General features: G+C 41.4%; 1 protein-coding gene across 1 annotated transcript in view; it reads right to left on the reverse strand.

Annotated features, from left to right (window-relative positions):
- The window catches only part of sh3bp4a (SH3-domain binding protein 4a), a 62,983-nt gene that overhangs the window by 15,797 nt on the left and 28,117 nt on the right, over positions 1-19,069 (reverse strand). Inside the window, exon 3 of the mRNA XM_007238294.4 lies at positions 16,536-18,919. Coding sequence (XP_007238356.2) covers positions 16,536-18,919 — 2,384 coding nt within the window. The remainder of the gene's footprint in view (positions 1-16,535; positions 18,920-19,069) is intronic.

A 19,069-nucleotide genomic window follows, 5' to 3' on the forward strand; every position in this document is an offset into this window, starting at 1 on the left:
ACCTCCCTCAACTGCAGTTTGTTCTAATCGGCGTCTTGTTTGTTCTGAGTCTCCCCCTAGAAGCGATTGTTCTTCTACTTCTACTTCCATTTCTAATAAACATCTAATAGTAATCCATTCAAAAGTGGTTACCCAGTTTCTGAAGCTGAAGCCTTTCCTGACCGACTCCTATTGTGCGGTTTGCATCGATTCGTCACATTGACTGCTGTCCAAAAACCGAGCGGCACTATTTTTTGCTGTGTCAAATCAAAACTGACGTCTTTCCTCCAGCAGACTCTCTGCGAGACAGGTTGGAAGACCCAGTGCTTTCTAAACCCCAAACATCTAAATCACTTTATTAGCATTTGAAAGCAATCTTCTGAAGGAGGCCCAACGGATGAGTCAAAGACGTGGCGGCTTTACTCTCTGACAGGAACGGGATATAAAAACTAATTCCACTTTCTTCAGGTCGCCCCCAGACACTCGGGGGCCCATTAGGAGCAGATGAATGGGGTCTGGAACAGAGGAAATGAGGGCTGCTCGGCCAAATGGGACCGCTGGCCTATTCCTCACTGACCCTCGGTGTACCGCGTCTGACAGGCTTGAGTGACAGGTGGAATTGACCTGTGTGACTGGAAGCTCTTGGATTCGCTTATCTCTGCCCACAGTTCAGCTGCCTCACAAATTTAAACAGGAGAGAGAGAGAGAGAGTAAGTGCGAGAGAGAGAGAGGGTGGTGAGAATGCACATCAGCCAAACAGCAGGGAGTGAAAGAGTACTGCAAAGAAAACTCTCTCTCTCTCCAGGTGAACCGAACCCAATACCTCCGCTCCATCTACAGCAGAATATTGACCCGAATCAGCACAAGGCAAAGGTCTGGGTCTGTGGAGTTTCACGCTGCCTGCTGAATTCACTAGTCGAGGTGCAGAGGCCAGAAAACAGCATCAATATAAAAGATGTGCTTCTGTTCTTGGCTCCTATAACTGTATATAATATATAATGGCAACAGTATGAACTTACTTTTACAAGACTGGTCATCAGTAGCATAATTCTGGAGCACTGCTTCCAAATGAGGAGGTCCCATTTGGCCAGTAGTTGGTATTAATGGGGATAACACTCTCAGGACCGTTGTGTTTTTGCACAGTAGTCTGTGGTTTGCACAACTGTCCATTTAAAAAAAAAAAGACCTGTGTTTGGGTTTACTGCAGAGATGGCAGAGATGGAAAGATTTATCAGCTATATACCAGTATCAGACAACTGTCAGCAAAAAGAATAAGGACTTTAAAGGGATAGTTCGGGATTTTTGACATGAATCTGTATGGCATCAACATGACCAGTGTCGTGCATTCTCACTGACTTACCCCCGACCATGTCCGGTGAGCGGAGTTCTTGTCCAGTATTGTCCGAGCCGAAAGTAGTCCGGCATGTTTGCTGGGGTCACGAAACGAAAGCGTTTTTCTTCCCAAAACAGTACGAGTGCAAAAGAGTGATTTATTTGCATAACAAAAAACGGTGTCTGCAAAAGTCACGCCTCATTATCACTGGGGCACTACTTTCATTTTGGATCAGTGCGCATGTCATTCTAACTGCGAGCAGCGCACTAGTCTTTCAGATCATTGGCTGCGCTCAGCTTCAACCAGCAACGCAAAGAGCAAGCTTTAGAGAGAAGTTTATCGGCTTTTATAAGCTTCTTGAACACAGATTTATACATTTGTATGTGTGTGTGTTAAAATGGTGCGGACTTGTGATTATCCAGGCTGTAGCAACAAAGATGTGGCTGATTCTCCGCACAGTTTCCATCGTATCCCCGTGACTGACATTGCTCTCAGGCAACTTTGGATACTTGCAATGGGCTTCCATGTGGACACCAAAGTGGTGAAAATGAAGAAGCTTCGTGTTTGCGGTGCGCACTTCAGCGAGGATGACTATGTTTCTCCATGCCCGCTGTTGTTTGTGATGCAGGCAGCAGCTGGCCCGCCGACGTCCTCATCAATTGACAGGTTCTGTATCTCGGGCATAACTAAATCCCACTCGTGGCAGCAGTAACATTCCACCTCTGTCGGCATTAGTTCGCACTTCAAACAAGTGCACCAGGATTTGTCGGCCACCCTTGGTATCGCAGCAGCAGCAGCAGCGGCTCCAGCTTCGGTCTCAATCATTTCTCTGTCCACCCTCTCTCTTTCTGCACGATCCAATTCGATTTGGGCAAGTTCCTCCTCAGTATACTCAGGCTCATAAAGATACCCCCTTGGCTCTGAGCGGAAATCAATATATTCCTCGTCGCTCTCGTAGTCCGACATGTTCCCGAACAGTAAACAGTGAAATCGAAACCGTAGGCTAGCTGCCAGGTTGCGCAATCGCGCGCACTGATCCAAAATGAAAGTAGTGCCCCAGTGATAATGAGGCGTGACTTTTGCAGACACCGTTTTTTGTTATGCAAATAAATCACTCTTTTGCACTCGTACTGTTTTGGGAAGAAAAACGCTTTCGTTTCGTGACCCCAGCAAACATGCCGGACTACTTTCGGCTCGGACAATACTGGACAAGAACTCCGCTCACCGGACATGGTCGGGGGTAAGTCAGTGAGAATGCACGACACTGGTCATGTTGATGCCATACAGATTCATGTCAAAAATCCCGAACTATCCCTTTAAGCACCACTTACTGTATACCCCTTTCAAGAGTGCCTCTTTTAACATATGGCGTAGAGCACATTTAACCACCGCCAAAAGTACAGCAGAGAAAGTTGCAAAACCAAACAGATCAAATCGAGTTTTTAGTGCTATGCAAGATAAGGAGGCATTTTCAGTTTTGATTGATTCTAACACAGGATAATTAAAAACAAAACGAAAAAAAAAAAAAAATCATTGAGAGATAAATTCGCACTACTTTATAATAGCCACACATGATCATGTTTTAGCCACTAAGTTGAACTTTTAGACTGGCTAGCTCTCACTGAGTGCTTTTTCACCAAAAAAAAAAAAGCTTGGGTTCCTGAACCAGTTTCGCTCAGGCTTATAACAACCGTAGTGCGTTCAGGGTTTGCACCAAAGAACTTAGTATTTTTCCTTGTTATGAAACGTACTTTTGTTGGTAGAAATGCGGCGAGCGGTTCAAAATTAGGTCTGCAAACCAGAACAGTGCTGGATCCACATCAGTGGAAAGTGCTAACTGTGAGCTGTAACAGTGTGTGATACTACTTCCATCATGTTTAGAAGCTGTACTTTCAGATTGGATAACCCCTTACTGCAAGCTGTAACAGTGTGATACTACCACCACCATGTTTGGGGGCTACCCTTTACACAGGCTGAGCTGTAACATTATGTAAAACTATCTCCACCTTAACTGAGCGATTTTCAACCAGAACTTTGGTTCTTGAAACGTTGGTTCATTGAAAGCGGTCATGGTTCGCGCTGAAGAATCTAATCCGCTCAGAACAAACATTCCTGGTTCTGCAACCTATTTCTGTTTTGTGGAACTGCGTTAAACTTTCAAAATTTGGTTTACGAACCAGAACGGTGCCAGTTCCATGTCAGTGGAAAAGTGCTAACTGTGAGATGTAACAGTGTGTGATACTACCTCCACCATGTTTGGGGGCTACCCTTAACGCAAGCTAGCTCTCATTGTGAGCTGTAACAGTATGTGAAACTACCTCCACCATTTTAAAGCTTTACTTTTAGACTGGCTAGCCCTTACTGCAAGCTGTAACAGTGTGTGAAACTGCCCCCACCATGTTTTGAAGCTGAACTTTTGACTGGCTTGCTCTCACTGAGTGCTTTTCCACCCAAAAAGTGGCCGTGAACAGAAGCGATCACAGTTTGCGCTGAAGAACGTAGTATTTTTTGGTGGCCGCTTGGGTTTTGTTTGTGTAAATGTGGCGAAAGGTTAAAAATTAGATTCGCGAACCAGAACGGTGCTGGTTCCATGATGTTGGAAAAGCGCTGTTAGTTGTAACAATGTGTGGTACTGGGAAAAGCTCCTGTTGTTGATGGTTCTTCATAGCACCAAAAGAGCCACATCTATAAAACAAAAACTGTTTAAGTTATGCTTAAATTTGTATCCTAAACCACTTCGATTACATGTTTCCAGCAGGAACATCTGTACTTCTTCTCTGTGTGTTATATTTCAGGGGTGAGCCGTCAGACAGTTAGCAGCGCTTGCAGCAGGGAGTGATGTGTGGTTTCATTCATCTGCCAGCCGATCAACACCATCCGTCACGTAGAGGTTCGAAAGGGTACCACCGCGGGCGCCCTATCAGAGCCAGGCTTTACGCAACACTACTCAGATAGATTCCACCTGTCACCTGACTCTCCACACACACACACACACATATATGCACAAACACACACACACACTCACACACATACGCTCCCTCCACCAGCCCGTGACAGCCACATCAGACATCCACGACTGGAGGCACCAGCGGCACCAGAGCTGGCTGCGCGGGGAAAAAAAAATAAAAGACCAGAAGGGATGGTTCCAAGGAAAACGCCTGCCAAGACAAATTAGCACTCTCAACGGCAAAATCAAACTGATGTCTGCTGGGAAATATAAAAGAATAAGAAACGCAGCCTCCCTCATCAACAGTGTGAACATAGGCATGCTAAATCCATGCAGGAACTTCAAAGCATGGTGGCTCGGGGGCTAGATACTGCCAGCTACCCTACACTGTCCAAAAACCTGTGTAGATGCCAAATCTATAAATGTTTCTTTGGAAAATGAATGGAATTAGCAGGGAGTTTGTCACCCTACGCTACATTAACAGCTTTTAACTCTTCTGGGAAAGCTTTATGTGAGGCAGTTGGGCATTAAAACGCGAGAGCACAGTGAGGTCAAGTTCTGATGTTACTGTTGTTTAGGTTCTGATGATTAGCTCTGCTAAGTATTGGTGGGATTTTCTTCATCACTCCAGAGAACCCCAAAGCGCAATACCGACCAGGGGTGTTATATGGAGATAATTTGGTGGCATTTCTTATTTTTCTTACCCATCTATCAGAGAGCATTGGTTCTGGGAAAGTTAGCCTGTAAGGTTGCAGAAATAATGGTTTTTATGCTGGGCTCCGAGATCGCCCGTTCGAATCCTGTTCACGTAGCTAGCCATCGGCTACCAGAGCCCTGAGAGAGCAAGGCCAACTGTGCTCTCTCAGGGCTCTGGTAGCCGATGGCCAGCTACATGAACAGGATTCGAACGGGCGAACTCTGGATCTAAGTGGCAGCACTTAGCCTGATGTACCACTCGGAGCCCTGCATGAGAAACATTTACATAACGCTGTGACATAACGCCTTGCTCTCTCTGGGTGGGTAGATGGTGCTCTTTCCCCTCATCATTCCAAAGGGTGATGTTGATCAGCACTAGGCTGCGTCTGTGAGCTGATGTATCAGAACCGAGTCGCTGCTCTTTTCTTCCGAGTGCGCTATGATGCTACTCGGTGCTGCTGCATCAGCAGCAATTTAAAAAGAGGCAGAGTCTGACTTTACATGTTTTGGAGGAGGCATGTTCTAGTCTTCAGCCTCCTGTTGTGTTGGGGCATCACTAGTGATGGGGGAGTACTATTAACTGGGTTGGGTAATTTAGGCCTTATGGAGAAATTAGAGAAAAAATGGGAAAAAAAGAAAAACGTTTCTAATCTATTTCCAAACTAGATGAATACTAACGTTATATAAATGAAAAAGCATCAATGAGATTAAGTTCTGATGTTGTTGTTGTTTAGGTTCTGATGAATAATTCTGCAGAGTATTGTTGGGAGCTTCTTCATCACTCCAGAGAACACCAAAGCCCAATGCTGGGGGTGTTCTATGGAGATAAATTTGTGGCAAATAATCTTTTTTCTTACCCATCTAACAGATAACAATCGAAGGACATTTTAAAACGCTTTGTTTTGTAAAGGTTACAGGAAAGTTAGCCTGTATCGTTACAGAAATAACGTACCAGGAACATTCTGAAAATGTCTAACGCAAAAATATTTAAACGTTTCTTATGTAACATTTCCAGCTAGACAAATACTAACATTACGCAAAAGCAAGAGCATCAGTGAGATTCTAATCTTGTGAAGTTCTGATGTTGTTGTTTTTTAGTTTCTGATGATTAGTTAGTTGCTAAGTATTGATGGGAGCTTCACATGGCATTCATTTATACTAGAGACCACAACTAGACATTTTAAACTGAATGAAAAAACGGTGAAATAAAAACCTTTGGATGTTTTCACTTCTGGTTGTGGTTAGTAGTGAATTTGAACTCAGTTTTCCAAAAAAATTTTGAAGGGGCGAATGTGGGGAAACACCTTTTTTTTAAAGGGCTAGATTGGTTTGGATAGATTTTTACTCTTAAAATAACTTAAATCATAATTTAAAAAAAATATTTTAATATTATATATCAAAAATTTGTTGACAAAAACGCAAAAACTAATAGAAATCTGTAAGGGGGCAAAAACTTTTTCGTGCCATTGTATTATTTATGATATGATGTGAAACTAGGCCTGTCGCAATAATTGCAGTATTGATTTATCATACAATAAATGAACAAAATCTCAATCATTTTTAATAATAATAATGGTGATATTGTTTATTGTGTTTATGTGTATGTTTGTTTACACTTATAAGAGTGAACAGTATTTTAGCCAGTCATGCTTCAATAACCATGACTCCATATACAGAGTGTGGACAAAAGTAGGTGAGGAAATAAATATATAATTCCCAAACTAATTATGATAAATGATTATTGAAATTACATTTTAATGCTATTCTGTTATCATTATGTCAGTGGCATTTAATAGTCTTAAAATTACAAAAATATTGTGTATCGCAATCATATTTGGGACAATATATTGTCCACAAAAAAATCTTATCATGACAGGCCTATGTGAAACTCTAGAATTAGGTGTAAAAATGCACTGAGAGGTCATGCAAATGTCATTGTGCATGCATTGCTGCTGCTGTTGCTTCTGGTAATGGGTACAAAATTATAGGAAACAATCCCAGTTCAGCAATTAATCACAGCATCTGCACATCACCACTGAGCAACGAAATGTCATTCTGCGGCTCGTTTACTAATCGATTTGGAATGAAATAAAAAAATGACAAACAAATGATCAGAACCAGTGATGAGTAAAGGTCATAACGATGAACAATAATCCAACATCTTGACACATTCAGGCAGAGGAGGGCATGTTCTTCCCATTACATTAATAAGACGAGGAAACATAGGGTCCATGCACAGCAGAGCGGACGTCAGCACTAATAACTCAGCCCAGGAGGGAGAGCCGCCCAATTATACATTTTATACACCCAAACAGCGTGACGGGGCGGTAATGGCCCGACGCAAACCTCGCCAGGAAAACACCCTGACCCCGAAACTGACACCAGCAAGGAGAGTGTAGGTTTGGATTTCCGATCAGACTCTAAAGCAGCCGCAGCAAATGACGTTTCCCACCACACCCAGGCTATTAGACAGAATGTCAGCACCGGGCCGGCCTCCCGCCGCTGCCTGCCTGCCTGCCGTACATCAGAAATGAGAAACCTGAGGCAGAAAATGAGAAGGTAGGAAACAGCACAACTCTCCCCGGACCTGAGAAAGCCTGTTAGGATCCGAGCGTAGAAATTCTGTGTGGGAATTTGGACTATTTCTGTAAACATTTAACATTATTACCCAGTGGGGTGTTCACTGCTATACATGCTGTCTACAAAACAGAAATTCTCACAACAGAAGTCCTTACTACAGAATATACAGTACAAACTAGAGCTACACTGGTTTATCCAAATCATGTTTTTGATACTTTTGGTTAAAAAAAAGTTGGGCTGCAACTAGTGATTATTTTGGTAGTCAAATAATTATAACTAGAAAATTTGAGCATATTAGTCCAGTCCTATCAGCACTGCACTGGCTACCAGTCAAATTCTGCATAGACTATAAAATTCTCCTGTTAATGTATAAAGCCCTACATGGGCTTGCTCCTGAGTATTTATGAGACCTCATCTCCTATTATGAACCACTGCAGGAGGAAGAGCTTTCTCTTATAAAGCGCCTTAATTTTGGAATAATCTCCCCGAATTTGTTCGGGACTCAGACACAGTCTCAATCTTTAAGTCTAGATTAAAAAATGACTTGTTTAGTTTAGCTTTTGGTAATTAATGTTTTTTTCCTTTAGATAAGGCTGCAGATCCAGGGGTTCATGGACAGAGGGAATTGTGGTAAACTGAGATGCTGGTGCTGTTGTTCTCCCACTGCACACGGTCACTCAGGTTCGTGGACGGACGGTGGAGTGGGTGGATGCCAGTGTTTCAGGGAGCCTCCACGTCTATGTTACCTTCTGGCTCTCTGCCTTTAGTTAGGCTGTTTTATTTAGAAAAACGCTATATAAATAAAATTCAATTGACTTGAGTAATTGCTTTTTTTTTCATTAGTTGATTAGTTATTAGTTTATTTTCCAGCCTTGCCTTTAATGGAATTAAACGGGATTAAATACTCTTTAAATGTCCAGAAGATCCAAAAGTTTAAACGTGTAAAGTAGTAATATTTAGTAAGTATATATGTAATCTGTTGTGTTTGTGCACTTTGTGAGACACAGACCAAGTGAACTGTTTGTGTGTGTGTGTTTCTGTTGCCAGCACATTAGTAGTGCAGTGTGGTGTAGGGTAGTGTGTAGTGACAAATTAACAATTAGTTGACATAAAGATTTTAACACATTTTTCTAAGCAATATTCATATTGGCATTATAATCATATTAGTTCTAAGCAAAAGTAGATAATAAACGTCTGGAGACTGAGCAGTACGAAAGCAGTATGAAAGACTGGTGGAGACACATGAAAGCAGAGAAAGACAAATAAATGGTCTAAATGACATCTTAGCAAGTTGTACCTTGATCAGATGCTTTTTGTATAATAATCTTCAAAAATTCTGGATGGATATTTGACTACTGGTCAAATTCTTTTACAATTATTTGTTTCAGACAAGGAACAGTCGTTTCCTGGAACTTTCAGTCCGCAGTCCACATATTTGGATGGGGTTGAGGTCAGGCCTTTGGAAAGCCCTTTCTAAAGCTTCCTTTTAGCCACAAAAATGGCCTAGATGGACCTGATCTAGATTGGGGTCGACCTCAAACACGCTGTCTTTGGGAAACTGACTATGAGAGAAACACTCAGTCGAACCGCACAGCACAGAAACAGCCTTTCCGAACACGCCCCGCTACAGAACAGCATGCGCTTCACTGTACAGTTTACAAGCCCAACAACATAAATATTTCAACCCAACACAACGGAGGCTAATGCATCAGCTAACCTCACAGGAACCTGCTCGCCGTGCTGGCCTGAAAGCTTCATACCTGCAGTACGGCTTTACCTGACAAGCTTTTCCCACATGGATTCATGTCTTATGGAGATGTTCAGCAATTCTAGCCCTTAACAATGTTTTACTGATGCATTACTAACACTTAAAAGGGGAAAATAATGTATCTTCATATTTTTTCCAGCATGTCATTGAGTGTGTATGAATATACACATCCCAGGGCATGCAAACTCACATTATATCAAATACATCAAGCCCTATATTAGCTATATTAGCCCTATCTATAGGTGAGCTGTCAATCTTGAACCCTGAAGCTTGGCTAAATGCCAATTTATGCTTCTGCGTCAAACCTACTCTTTAGCCTACACACATCCAGTGAGAGCGGTTAGGTTACGTGGCGATGGGTAGGCTACGCCATGGGTTTAATGCAGAAGTATAAATCGGGCTTTAAGGCTTTGCTATTATTGGTATTTTAACAGCGTAGTGCTTCTGCCTTTCCCAGCAGAGGAAGCTGACCTGTGCTGAGCTGACCTGTGAAGCTGCGCCAGCAGGTAATTTACGGAACAGCAAACTTTTTTTTATTTTGTATTTGGTTTGTGCACCGTGTTAAGTGCACATGATGCACCTGTGTTGCCAAGATAGCAATGAACATTCGACAGCTGACTGTTTTCAGGGTTTTAATCTGTCATTGGCACACCTGTGTTTTCCGTTACCAAGTAGATATGTTCATAAGCACCGTGACGTGTCTTACACAGGGTAAAAGTAAATGTAAAGTAATGTAAAGTAATCGTAAAGTTTTTGCTGCCTCATACAAAATGAAAGTCTAAAATATTCTCATTGTCCATTGCATATTATCTATTATATTTGCTATCTATTGCAGATAACTGCATAGTATCATTAATCTCTCTCCAAGTTTGGATAATTAAACTACATTATTTATATCATAAGACATAATGGATCATTGACTTAATTGCATTTGGAGAACTCTGGTAAAAAAAATTCCTGTATGTTTTTTAAAATGTATATTGCAGACCAAAAACATATTGCGTTTATTAAGTTTTGTAAAATATTTTGTAGGTCTACTTTTAAAGAGCAATAAAACTGCAATAATTAACATTATTCAGACATTGGATATTATTTGAATATAAAATGTCTAAATATATGATGCACTGAAAAACCCACAGCAAAGTCTACAGCAAAAATAAATGGATTGGTCTCACTATTCCAATTCTGTTGGCTGTGACTCTATGTACTTATATCGTCTTGATCATAGACTGTGTATAGCCGGACAGAGCATCGTCTCTCAAAAGTGAAGCTGTCCCCATAGGTTTCAATGGCAAAACAGACAACCTTCAATCTTGTTTTTTTCCAATATACTGTAATTCTACCTCCTTTATTTAAATGCTACAGCTAGTGTAACCTCTGCTTATATTGTCACATTTTTATATCCCCACAGAATTTTTTTTTTAAACGTTATTCAGCTCTATTCAAAAAGGTGTGGTTATTGTAAAAGGGCTGGGTTACACCTAGCTGGGGTGGGACCAATGACTGTATGGGTGGGACCATAGACTGTGTATAGCTCTGTGGAGGCAGCCCTCAGGGGCGGGGTTATTTAAATGAGTAGGCTGTCTCTCCACAGTCTTTCTCTCTACTCTGGTCTCTACTGCGCAGACTCGGGTTTCAGGATGTGTAAAGATATGTGACATCTAGGCCTGTCAATAAGATTCTTTTGAAGATGATATATCATCCCAGAAATTATTGCGATACACAATATGAAATTTGTAATTTTACGACTATTAAATGCCACTGTTATAATGATAAGAGAATAGCATAAAAAAGCAATAATCCACTTTTTAAAGACAAGAAATGTTTAATTAATCTTTTATTATAATTAGTTTGGGAATTATATACTTATTTCTTTACCTACTTTAGTCCACGCTGTGTGTATGGAGTCACAGTTATTGAAGCATGACTGGCTAAAATACTGTTCACTGTTATATATAGTATGTGAACAAACATTCAAATAAACACAATAGACGATATAATGACTATCAAAAATCATTTATTGTACGATAAATCGATATTGCAATTATTGCAACTTGCCTAGCGGCGGCATGAACTTTGTAGTAGGTTTGAAGAGTTTAAAGAGTGAATAAACAACTTTAATCATTAAAACCTTTATTGAATACACAACTTCAGTCAATAGGTTTGAAGAGTGCATTAGTAAGCATGTGCGCTAACCATTTTCTGAGGAACAGGCCATTCCAATATTTGGTGGAAATTACAATTGAGTGATGCAGCACTTTCGCTTAGACTAATAGTGGTTTGCGAGGCTAAGCACACGCTAAAAAGTCCCCCGTCTCATTATTTTCACATCTCTAAAATGCCAGCGGGCACGGCGACTGCGGATAATATCGCGGGATGCGTATGCACACAAATAGCTAAACAATGACACAATGAACAAAGAACCAAGACTAATGCCTGTGAGTCAGGGAATACAGGCTGTAATTTAAAAATCAATTCGCTATCACAAAAGACCAGCATCTATCTGTTTGCGGAAGGACAGAAGAATAATTGCCTCGTCTCCGCTTGACAAATGTGTCAGCTTTTAAACCGCGACAGAAAGAGGATGATAAAGTTTCCCCTTCACAAACACTATCAGATGACTTCTCGCTGACAGACGAACGGGGAACGACGCGAACGTGTAGCTTCCCCCAAATCGCGCCATGCAGACCGCCCACTCAACTCTGACTGACTGGAAGATAATAAACGAACGTCACACGGGAAACAAACATTCCTTTCACATACTTTTCTTACAGAAGAGCCAAGCCTTAAGAAATCAGCCAGGAGCAAAAGAAGACAGACTAAAAAAATGAACTAAAAATACTAAGTTGCTCCAAGAGACAAAAAGCGAGAAAAGGCTTCTATAGCAGGAACGTACGGGGGGCGAATATAGAGCATGCGGGGGATAATTAGACTATATCACTAAGAGCACTGCTCTCAGCAACCGTATCAAAATTCTAACCATGCCATGTGCAGCATATGAGCTTCAACTCTAATAGATCTGAAGGAACTTAAGAAAACATCTCATGTTCACTTTTCAGAAACACACGATCCCGACAGGCTTCAGTTCAAAGAGCGACTTCATGTTTTCACCCGCCGGCAACTCTGAAAACTGGAATTCCAGCAGGCCTATCATTTCCCCCTCCTAGAACCAAATGCATCCACCGAGATGCACAGCTGTCTCAACTGAAGCTTTCAGAGGAACTCCCCACCAATGTAGCAATTCTCACGTCACGTCTCACATCTGTTTTTTGGGAGAGAGTATAGCCCAAGACTGCTCTGCCTTTTACCCTTAGAACCCTAAGGACGGATTTTACGTCCAAAATCGCACCTTGTGTTCTCAGCTTAATTACTCAGCAATCCCTTCACACATCAGCATAATCCATATATGGTTAGAAAGGGCAGAAATGAGTCTTTCTGAAAATAGCTTCTACAAGAAACTCATTAAGAAAAACACCTAAAAAAAGTGAGATCTCCTTCCCTAACCAATATTATTTACCTTCAGTGCTTCAAACGCTAATATTTATATGACGTTTCGATCAAACCAAATAATATCAGTAAATGACTCAAAAGTGTGCACAGAAAAAGTGTGAAACTACCTGCTTTACTCGAACTAAAGCTAGGTATGGTGTGCGCACTACTTTATATAGTTTTTATTTTACTCGCACATTTTTACTAAGTAGTTATTCTGCACTAAACTATATTTTTATTAATTTAGACTTAAAAGTTACATTTTTGCATATAGTTTTCTTTGTGTGTCCTGAATGATTAAAATACTGAAAGGTATAGGCTGCTCTGAGTATCAGGTTTTTATTAATCTACATGTATCCTAGAGGTGTGATTATCAAGAAAAATAACTCCGCCTGATTCTGTTTCTCCATGTATTTAGTCAAAGTAATAATTAATAAGCCATGTAATGAACTATCATCGATATTCTTATGCTTTCAACTCATAAACACTCTAGTCTGACCATTTTTGAAAAGATACACTTAGGTGTGAATATATTTAAAGTCTATACATTTACAAATAAGTAAAAAAAAAACAAAAAAAACAGGCGCTTGGCAAAATTTTGACCGAAACATGATCAGTTCCAGGAAAATACAACAATTCTGCTTCCTTTTACATTTTAAATGATTATATTTTTGAGCAGCCGTATGGCTTCTGAAGTAAAAGAGATCAGGGCATGTGTCTGTCTGATATAATTACTGTGTTATAAGACCTGAAAGAGGAACTGAAGAAAAAACAAAAACGAAGAAAAAACACACCAAAACAGCCTAGGGCTCAAAGGGTTAAGGGTGCAAAAGGAAATAACCCACAGTCCCAGAGTCTCAGAGCAAAACTCATCTCAAACTGACCTTCCGACCTTGATGTGCTGTATATTAGTGAGGTATTGCTGCTATTCATTATAAAACAACAGAGAATCATATAGAGATGTCACAGTCACTGGTTCTCAAATCTGTCCTCAGGGTCCCCAGATGGTCCACTTTTTTTTTTTTATCTATGTAAACCTCCCACAAACAGAGGGATAGAGCAGGAATGTGGGCCACCTGGAGAGGCCTGAGGTCTGGTTTCAGAACTACTGCCCTAAAGTTTTTATATCACCGCTTAGAAGCTGCAATAACTTCAGTGCATACCTTGCATCAACGCAGTGCTTCTAATTCTGGTCGTCAGGCTTTTCCAGATGTGCAACATCAGTTATCTCAGTAGTGACAATGTAATAATAAAATCACCACAGCAGTGCAATTTCAGTCTTAAAGTTACCTCAGTAGTGGCATTCTAATCCTACATTTACTTCAGCTGTGCTGTTCTACTTGCACATTTAGCTCCCTAGCTAGCTATCTAGCTACCTCAGCAGTGCTGTGTTTGTCATAATTTATCCTCAGCATAGTAATAATAAATGCATAAATAATAAAGTCATACATTTAGTTTGGTGATGCTACTGAAATCCTAATTTACCTCAGTATTGCCATTTTAATCTTACATTTACTTCAGCCTTGTCATTTTTGTTACAGATTTAGCTATTTAGCTACCTCTAGTAGTTCTGTGTTCATTATGAATTACGCTTAGCAGTGCCATTCTAATTATACATTTACTTAAGCAATGCAATTTTTAGTCATACATTTAGTTTAGTGATTATATTCAAATCATAATTTACCTCAGTAGTGGCATTCTAATACATTTACATCATCTGTGCTATTTCAGTTACAAATTACCCTCAACAGTGTCAATCTATTCATAAATATACTTAAGCAGTGCAATTTCTGTTATGGATTTACCTCAGCAGTGCTACTTTAGTCCCATGTGGCTAGCTAACTTAAACTTAAGAATTTAGAAAGAGAAATTCAGTCACTCTAAACAAAAAATGTAAGTAAGCTTACATAGATAGTCCTGCACAGTTTGTAAATTGTAACAGGATACAAAAGCCAGTTTTGTGAAGAGATGAAGAGTAAACTGATTTCAAGCATAAATCATGATGCTGAACTCTTTATTCTGTTCAATCATACATTCATTTCAGCAGTGCTATACCTGTCACATATTTAGCTAGCAAGCTAGCAATCTCTGCAGTGACATTCTAACAATAAATTCACCTCAGCAGTGCAATTTCAGTCATGAATTTAGTTCAGTGGTGCTATTTAAATCATAACTTTAGCACAGTAGTTCCTTTCAAATCATACATTTACTCCAGATGTGCTATTCTAGTTACACATTTTTAGCTATCTGACTACCTTAGCAGTGCTGTTCGTCATAAATTACCCTCAGCAGTGCTATTCTTATAATACATTTATTTGGTAAGCAAAAAAGTGTTAAGCTAAGATATCTAGTCCTAAACAGCTTGTATATTTCAGCTGGATAAACTGAATGAATTGTGATGCTGAATGCTTTGTTTAATTATGTTTAATGTTAATTTAATTGTTTAATTTATGTTAACAATTTTAACAATGTGTGACATATTAACATATGTTAATTTGTTTAATTCATGAGAATAAAGTATAAAAAGGTTATTTTTGAAAAATTAAGTCTGTTATTTAAAGGCTATTTTTGCAGGAGAAGGCAATGAAATGTGGGTCTGCTGCCACAGCTGGTTAAAAAAGTCAAACCTCTACAATATAACTTAAAATAAATTAGACTTCTCCGGGTATACATTTTTCAGTCTTTTCACAGAGAACAGCAGAGCACGATTATTTAGACTGTTAAATATTCTGTGCCTCAATATCCACTGCAATAACATCTTTTTTATGCGTTACACCAGCTTACACAGTGAGCAACTGATATAACTTGAATGCAGTGGTTCCCAGGTGGGCACTGTTGTTTGGGCACATTGTTGAATAACCTAGTCTGAACAGAGGCAGCAGTTACATCACCACCTTTACTGTCCTTCAAGACGAAAAACAGAAACAGCCCTGCCTAGCACGAGACCCGACAGTGTGTGAAAGGTCTTAACGTATGTCAGTCTCAAGTGCGGGCGCCTGTCTTCATATCCAGAGAGACTGAACTAGACAGAATTGACAGAACTAGATCTCAAAACATGCTTACTTATGAATGGGGTGTCAGTCAGTTGCTCTGGTGCATGCATAAAAGACGATCCCTCAGGTTACAGTTAGCAAGGCTTCCATTTCTTTTCCTGCCCGGTGCTATACTGAGATTAGTTCCAAGTTCTCTCTAGAGTAGCTTTGTTTGGCTGTCAGCACTACTGCAGTAATGATTATGTCTTTTTTTCCACCTGCATCTTTCTGCAGTTTTCCCCCGGATTAAAACAGTAGGTTTAGCGTTCCAGTAACCCCAAACGTACAGTGCCCGGTGACAGCGCCAACATGTGCAGAGCTGATTATAGTTTTTTTCCCCCCCTTCAGCAATACAGTCTGAGCCAGCCAAGCAAGGCTTCTGCTGCTGTTCTTGCAGGTTTCCACAGTTGTGCAGATAAGAGAATTGGACCAGAGCAGCCAAGTGCACTCTCATCAGAATTAGCCTGCTAGCCCTCAGCACTAATCAGTGCAAGGCAGATAAGGAGCCTTGAATGAGCCAGGTTTAAAACCGGGGCTAAAAGGCTGTGCATCCAGAGACGCACAGCATGATTTGAGCGAATCAGAATGTAGGACGTGAGTACGGTTAATGTAATCAAGGATAATCACATTCAAATGCATTCACACCTCGCACACATATCAATCCTCGCCACAATTACCTGCGAACACTTCCTGAATACATTTACAACTTACCGTCATTAGTTCCTTCTGAAACGACTTCTTCTCCTTGATCTCCACGTTGTTACAATCCTCTTTGAGTTTCTCAAGCACGGACGCAACTCTCTCCGGTTCACTGTCCAGCTCTGCCCGGCAGAAGTAAGTCAGGGGCAGATTGCCGTAGCCCAGGGCATCAGCAAACGCCCTCCAGTTCCCCACGTTCTCCATTAGTACGGTCCTCACAGAGGCATAAATGTACGTAAGAAACTTGCAGGGCTTTAGGATTTGTTCCAGCAGCATCGTGGTGGTGAGGTCTGGCCCGCAGAAGTATATGGGCTTCACCTTGCCCAAGACGAGCACGTTTTTTACGTGCACAAGTCCAGTCTTTCCCTGATAGTATCCGATATACCACTCTTTGGTCCAGAGTTGTCCTTTGAGTTTGATCTTCTCCTCGCTTAGCAAGGCAATGACATCACCTTTCTTATATTCCAACAAGTACTGATTCTTTGTTTGTCTAATGACTGTCTTGATCAGTTTCCCAAACTTTAGGTTCGTGATGCAGCGGTCTTGAAACTGTGGGTATTTGGTGGTTATAGCCAGAGGCGATAGAATGATCTTTCCCACTTCCTTTTTCTTTAGGAACCTCCGCTGGCCATTCGCTCGTATTCCAGTTTTAGGGGGTGGTTGTGGCGTCTGAACACAGAACTGTGCAAGGATACAGTCCTGATCGTCCTTGACCTGAACGCGTAAGGTGAAGTCAGATAAATCGTCTGCGTTTCGAGACGTGATCATGTATATGAGTCGACTGACTTTTCCAAGTTTCACCTGAAAGCCTCGCACTACCCTGGCCTGATCGTTTGCCTTGACTTCGTAGTTGGACATGTTGGAGTACATGCCTATCAGCAGGTCTTGAGGCCTACCCAGGATGAACTGGTGCTTCCCCCAAAGCTGAAGTGCCACAGGCGGTGCGGACTGAGCCTGCTTTCCAACCTCGCTAACAAGCAGTGTCTTTGGAGCACATTCATGCCCAAAGATGGCCACCACAGTCTTGAAGGATGGATGAATGTGCTTAGGTCCATACAGGCCCAGAGTGACCTTCTTTACCACATGATCCCAAACTGTTGAATTAAACATAATATGGTTGGACTGGACCACAACAGCCACATACATACATGGCTCTAGATTGTCCAATTGAACCTGGACTGTGTCCCCGTAGATGTAGGCCTGTGGGACAGGAATGTAGGGACCCTCTTTGCAGTCACTCCTCACGCAGACCACTCTCGCCATTTGTCGACTCTCTTTCTTTACTTCTACAGATACTTTCATCTCCAGGGTTATGAATGACTTGATCTCCATGTTGCTCAGTTTGATCTCGACTACTGGGCTGACTGTGGTGCACCTGTCGTTGTTCAGTTCCAGTGGTGGATCGAGCAAAGCCTTCATGGATATTTGCTGGGTGTCACCAACTGCAACGTGACCCTCGGGTATATGAATACTGATGCTAGTGTCTGGCAGCTGTACGGCCCCCCCGCAGCTGTCAAGCTTGCAGACTATGTTGGTCTCTACAGGCTGCGTTTGACCCCAGCCTGGATTCTGCCCTAAGGAGTCAAGGTCATGGCATGACCGGGCCAACTTGCGGTGGTTTAGCCAGGCCGTTCTAAAGTCCTCTCTGCTCTGAAACTGCTCTGGAGAAGGTGCTTTTAGACCTGTGAAAAACCCTGATGAAGGCAATGGAGGATTGGACTGAGACTGCAGGATTGACAACTCTGACAAGCTGTATGACCTTTTGCTTCGGAAAAAAGGGTTGTCCTTGCGAATCATTTGCAAGGGTTCTACCACAGGACTGGTGGGCATGCCATCAAAAATACTATTACTGTAAAAGTTAGTGTTGCCATTGCTGGTGGTAATGGAGATGGGAGGAGATGGACCCAGAGAATCAAAGAGAAGTAGATCAATGCTGTTGTGTTGGTTCACCCTCTCATTACTGTTCTGGTCAAAAGTGCCCTGTACTGAACCGTTCAGGAACGGATTGGTTGACGAATGCATGGAAAAAGGGTTGTTGTTGTTGTTGTAAGGCAAAGGGGGCTTTAGAGTCACTCCAGTCCATTCCCCCAAGAGGTCCAACTCCTTCACCCCTTCATCTGAGATGTCCCCAAGATTGTCGATCATCCCACTGTCACTGAGATACGAGTTCCTGTAATTGACGGGCTGGACGTAGGCCGAGGGAATGTATCCCATCTCTGTGTTGTTGTGGGCATACCACCACTCCCCTCCTGATGTGTCCAGCACATAGAGGTGGTCACCTTTGGAAAATTTCAGCGTGGTAAAGCTGGATGGACAGTAATCCTTGATGGCAACTACTTCTTGTGCCGTTCCGAAGGATTCAGAGTTGTCTAACCGCAAGGCACTGGGAGAAGGCACTGGAAAAATAGAGAGAGAGTTTATTAAAACAGAGCATTTGCTACAACTTTTTAAAGTTTAGTTGTTGTTTGACCATTTACATTATATGGACATTATAAGTATTGGGACATCGGCTCATTTATTGTTTCAATTGCCCCACAACTGTAATA

The sequence above is a fragment of the Astyanax mexicanus genome, chromosome 23 (assembly GCF_023375975.1).
Source record: "Astyanax mexicanus isolate ESR-SI-001 chromosome 23, AstMex3_surface, whole genome shotgun sequence".
Taxonomy (NCBI): Eukaryota; Metazoa; Chordata; class Actinopteri; order Characiformes; family Acestrorhamphidae; genus Astyanax; species Astyanax mexicanus.